Source organism: Oncorhynchus clarkii, chromosome 2 (assembly GCF_045791955.1).
Source record: "Oncorhynchus clarkii lewisi isolate Uvic-CL-2024 chromosome 2, UVic_Ocla_1.0, whole genome shotgun sequence".
Classification (NCBI taxonomy): Eukaryota; Metazoa; Chordata; class Actinopteri; order Salmoniformes; family Salmonidae; genus Oncorhynchus; species Oncorhynchus clarkii.
In genome coordinates this window covers 12,507,721-12,513,515 of record NC_092148.1, presented here as the reverse complement: position 1 = coordinate 12,513,515, position 5,795 = coordinate 12,507,721, and the positions used below count along the sequence as shown (strand labels likewise).

The 5,795-nt window shown below is 44.9% G+C and overlaps 1 protein-coding gene across 2 annotated transcripts in view; it reads right to left on the bottom strand.

The window, feature by feature from the left end:
- The window catches only part of LOC139421622 (myocardin-like), a 28,547-nt gene extending 23,008 nt beyond the window's left edge, over window positions 1–5,539 (bottom strand). For both annotated transcript variants that reach the window (XM_071172697.1, XM_071172718.1), the window contains exons 1-2: window positions 5,251–5,539; window positions 2,875–3,050 (exon numbers count right to left, since the gene is read on the bottom strand). In XM_071172697.1, coding sequence (XP_071028798.1) covers window positions 2,875–2,929 — 55 coding nt within the window. In that variant the 5' untranslated portion in view covers window positions 2,930–3,050; window positions 5,251–5,539. The remainder of the gene's footprint in view (window positions 1–2,874; window positions 3,051–5,250) is intronic.
- Window positions 5,540–5,795: the final 256 nt, after the last annotated feature.

Below are 5,795 nucleotides of genomic sequence, written 5' to 3'. Positions count from 1 at the left end.
TCTACAGTAAACAGCTACCTCTTAGCCTGGAAATACCTACCTCTTAGCCTGGTTCTACAGTAAACAGCTACCTCTTAGCCTGGAAACACCTACCTCTTAGCCTGGTAACAGCTACCTCTTAGCCTGAAAACACCTACCTCTTAGCCTGGTAACTGCTACCACTTAGCCTGGTAACAGCTACCTCTTAGCCTGGTAACTGCTACCTCTTAGCCTGGTAACTGCTACCACTTAGCCTGGTAACAGCTACCTCTTAGCCTGGTAACTGCTACCACTTAGCCTGGTAACAACTACCTCTTGGTATCGTATTGGACTGGATATTCTGATTGACTCACATAGGCCTCCATGCTGACTCGGTCATGGTACTGTGTGTGTGTAATCGGTTGTGAGGTGGAATAATTGATTGGACTCTCAGAGGTGAAATTTGACCAGATTTGTGTACCGGACCCAACTAAAGTTCCAGACATAGGCCCTGGCCCGCTCCAGGGAACTAACACATGCAATCATCACTTAAAAGGTACCCAGAAGAGTTGATTGACTACTTATAAACCATTTATAAGCCCTGTACAGATGGTAGGTCAATTTAGTTTACTGTTAACAATTAACAATCTGTAACTGAGTGGAAACAAATGAAGCCAGAATCTTGATGACAGATAAGAGCAGGAAGGTGACTGTGTAAACTACTGAAGTTGTGCATGGATTTAGCTCAGTGAGATTATCTTCCCGCTTTGGGCAAGCATTCATGAACAGAGAGAAATAACAGAGATTGGATTGAGGTTATAATCGACTCCTCAACCGTCTATAATGTGATGTAATCTCATAGTGAACCTTATAGGTTATCAATGATCATTGATCATTTAACAGCTACCAAATGCAGCATTTTCATTACCATGATTTCACCGCTGATGTAAGTACAGATGTAAGATCTTCATTTGATCACCCTGTTGCTGCAGGAAATGTTCTGCACAACAGGACATGCACATTTGTAGTGTATTCAAGGTTTAAAAAGGCTTCTAAAGTTTGTAATTTTCCCTTCAAAATGAATCAACCCCTACAAAAATGTCACATAGCATACTCAGGGTATAGTAGTACATCTTCCTCAACACAAGTTACACAACCCATATTGACATCCTTCCATCCATAGGCTATTAATTCCACATCAACCAATCAGACAACATTCACCTATTGACAAAAGTATTGATTGGCCTTCATAGCCTTCAACCATTTCCTCCATAGCTGAATAGATAGTTGGTTCAAAGCAGCAGGACAGCTGATACTTAGTTAGCCAGTCTAACTCATTTAAATGTCTCTTCTAATGAATCCAATCTGGAAACCTCAAGACACTTCCTGGTATTTAAATAAATAAATACACTCATCAAATCTAATCTGAACCTCCAGCTGCCCAAGACAGGCCTGGTAATGAACAGCTGGTGGAAAAAAACAACAGCAGGAATGTCATATGACCTCATTTCCTGTCCCTACCAAGCCTCTTTATGACAGCAGCAGACTGATAACAACAGAGGCGGCCATTTTTAAGGAGCACGTTCCAATTCTAGAACACAACTGCTGCTAGTTAAAGGACAGTAACCTATGGATGATGGACCTAATACAAAACATAAAGAAATCCAACTTGCAAAAGGATTCAGTAGCTGTACACATTTCTTGCTACAGATGTCGGATCTTAATTTGAGCCAGTTTGCAACAGCAGGAAAATAATCCTGCAGCAACAGAAAATGGAACTGTTGTTGTGGATTATAATTTGTAGAGGTTGATACATATTTTGTTAGGCAAATCAAGTCAGACATTTTTAAGTGGAAATTGCAAACTTTAGAAGCCTTTTTAAACCTGCAACTACAGGATAATCAAATTAAGATACGGCATCTGTATAATGTCATCCAAACATTGTCCAATCTTATAACTGTACCTCTAATGCTGTCTTATTTAATTAGTTATGTGTTTGGATTTTTCTAAGATGGTTGTTTTGAAATGGAGACAGGAGCAATGTGGCAGTAGCTATATGCCTCTTGTCTCTCATGACAGATTAAAATATAGCTAGCTGTAAAACTTAGTTCTGGGTTCTGAGATGAATATGCTACAAATACTGTCATTGGGAGATTAAAAGATTTGTGGTCAATCCTCTGGTATGTCTATTCAGGAGAGCTCTGTGGTTTCAATCAATAAATAGATATACAACGATCAATATGTTTACCTGATTAATCATCCTCATGATTAATATAACCAAGACTAGACTTATCTGCCACAATCATACAGGAACAACTTATTGCCAATGATATAGTCATCAATCATTACTAGTTACCATAGTGTCAGCCATGGGCTTGGCTGACAGAGAGAGAAGAGGCTGAGTGACACTTTATGACATAATACAAACAGCACTATATATATGACCCAAGATCAGCCTAAGGGCAACTTAGTCCCACACCCCAGGCCTAATTCCTCCCTGCCAGCCCCACCCCAACCGGCCCGATCCAGCCCCAACCGGCCTGGCCTGATCCAGCCCCACTCCAACAGGCCTGGCTCGATCCAGCCCCACCCCAACCGGCCTGATCCAGCCCCACCCCAACCGGCCTGATCCAGCCCCACCCCAACCGGCCTGGCCTGATGCAGCCCCACCCCAACCGGCCTGATGCAGTCCCACCCAAACCGGCCTGATCCAGCCCCACCCCAACCGGCCTGATCCAGCCCCACCCCAACCGGCCTGGCCTGATGCAGCCCCACCCCAACCGGCCTGATGCAGCACCACCCCAACCGGCCTGGCCTGATGCAGCACCACCCCAACCGGCCTGGCCTGATGCAGCCCCACCCCAACCGGCCTGGCCTGATGCAGCTCCACCCCAACCGGCCCAGCCATACACTCACCTGAGCGGAATTTGTTCCGGATGAGAAGCGACCTCTCAGAGGCCAGCAACGTCATGATGAAGAGGAGGAGGGGAAGGAGGGATGAGAGGAGGAACAGAAAGAAAGAGTGGAATCCTGTTTTTATTCCCACTTGGGTGGGAATCAGGAGGAATGGACTCTTCTGATTCTGTCTCTCTCTGTGTGGAAAGCAGAGAACAGATAGAGGGAGAGATGGAACAGGGGAGGTCAATGCTTTTGTTTATCCCTTGAGAAAAATATGTTGACACTGAGTACAAGACACAGACCAGAGCAGTAGACAGAAGAGAGTTATGGAGTGGAAAGAAGTAGAGAGACACACCATCTGACACACACAGGATAGAGTGGACAGTAGTAGACACACCATCTGACACACACAGGATAGAGTGGACAGTAGTAGACACACCATCTGACACACACAGGATAGAGTGGACAGTAGAAGAGACACACCATCTGACACACAAAGGATAGAGTGGACAGTAGTAGAGAGACACCATCTGACACACACAGGATAGAGTGGACAGTAGTAGAGAGACACCATCTGACACACACAGGATAGAGTGGACAGTAGTAGACACACCATCTGACACACACAGGATAGAGTGGACAGTAGTAGAGAGACACCATCTGACACACACAGGATAGAGTGGACAGTAGTAGAGAGACACCATCTGACACACACAGGATAGAGTGGACAGTAGTAGAGACACACCATCTGACACACACAGGATAGAGTGGACAGTAGTAGACATACCATCTGACACACACAGGATAGAGTGGACAGTAGTAGAGAGACACCATCTGACACACACAGGATAGAGTGGACAGTAGTAGAGAGACACCATCTGACACACACAGGATAGAGTGGACAGTAGTAGAGAGACTATCTGACACACACAGGATAGAGTGGACAGTAGTAGAGACACACCATCTGACACACACAGGATAGAGTGGACAGTAGAAGAGACACACCATCTGACACACACAGGATAGAGTGGACAGTAGTAGAGACACTATCTGACACACACAGGATAGAGTGGATAGTAGTAGAGAGACCATCTGACACACACAGGATAGAGTGGACAGTAGTAGAGAGACTATCTGACACACACAGGATAGAGTGGACAGTAGTAGAGACACACCATCTGACACACACAGGATAGAGTGGACAGTAGTAGAGAGACACCATCTGACACACACAGGATAGAGTGGACAGTAGTAGACACACCATCTGACACACACAGGATAGAGTGGACAGTAGTAGAGAGACTATCTGACACACACATGATAGAGTGGACAGTAGTAGAGACACACCATCTGACACACACAGGATAGAGTGGACAGTAGAAGAGACACACCATCTGACACACACAGGATAGAGTGGACAGTAGTAGAGAGACACCATCTGACACACACAGGATAGAGTGGACAGTAGTAGAGACACACCATCTGACACACACAGGATAGAGTGGACAGTAGTAGAGACACACTATCTGACACACACAGGATAGAGTGGACAGTAGAAGAGAGACAACATCGACATTGACTAGACCACGACTCTCACGGCAGACTGCCACAATCACAGAAAGAGAGGAGAGACACACACACCGTAGATATAGCAAGAAAGAAAAAGGAAGAGACAGTAGGAAGCATTTAGAACGACAGAGGAAAAGGAGGAGAGGCGAGGAGAAGAGAGAGACAGGGTGAGTTAGGCCATATGAGTGACCGAGACAGAGGCAGTGACAGATACCCAGATGCCAAACAGTGAGTGCACAGGGGACACTTATTATAATGGACACATAAAAAGCCACAACACCTATCACAGAGGACACAACTATGCAGAGGAACGTGCTCCGATGGCTGGATGCACAGATTTAAAAGCGAAAGAAAGTGAAAACTGCCACAGAGAAATATATGTTTTTATCTACACACAGAGAACCATGGGAGAGAGACAGAGGTTATTACCACTAATTCACACACACTTCATTAATGCACACACACCATTTATTGACTATATTGACTATGTCGCTGGCCACCCATAAGACAAATTGGGAAAGCCTGAACAGCATGAAAGTGGACACACACCGAGTGACTGAGATTATTTACACAAAATCACTGAGCTGGTGTTCATTAACACACAATCACACAAACACACACACAGTTATTTACAAACTAGATTAGAGCACTACCCATACAGTAGGGTATTGATGAGTCCTCATATCACACAGTAGGGCACTGAGACACAAAAAGAGAGAGAGAAAGAGAGCGAGGAAGGGAAAGGAAGACAGAGAGAGAGAGAGAGAGAGAGAGAGTGTGAGAGAGAGATAGAGTAAATGAGGTAGAATGAAAGATAATACTTACTGAAATAGAGAGAGAAGTCCCTTGGGGGAACTTGGAGTGGGTTTAAGATTAAATTAGAGAGAAGTGCAAGAATGAAGAGATAACTTCAAGTGCGTTTAATGACGATTTCTTTCATGTTCCTTTTCTTGTTATATTGTCTTTCTCTCTCTCTCTCTCTCTCCACACTCGTTAATCCTCTGGAAAAGGGTTCTAAAGGTGAACTTGGGGAGGAATCTGATGTTCCTTCCTTCCTTATCATAGAACTAACCTTATCCTTCTCTCGCTCTTTCTCTCTGGACCTCTCCCTAAAGCGTCCTGGTCACTCCCCCTCTCCCCTGTCTCTCTCTCTACCCCTCCCTCACCCCTCTCCCCTGTCTCTCTCTCTACCCCTCCCTCACCCCTCTACCCCTCCTTCACCCGTCCCAGCAACATACATCTGTTGACTGATTGGCTGATTGATGGAGAGCTAGTGACAATAAGTGGTTGTATCTCTTTGTCAAAAGTATTCACAAAATGGATGACTCATGTAAACATGCACTTGACATTGTTACAAACTTTGACCAGAT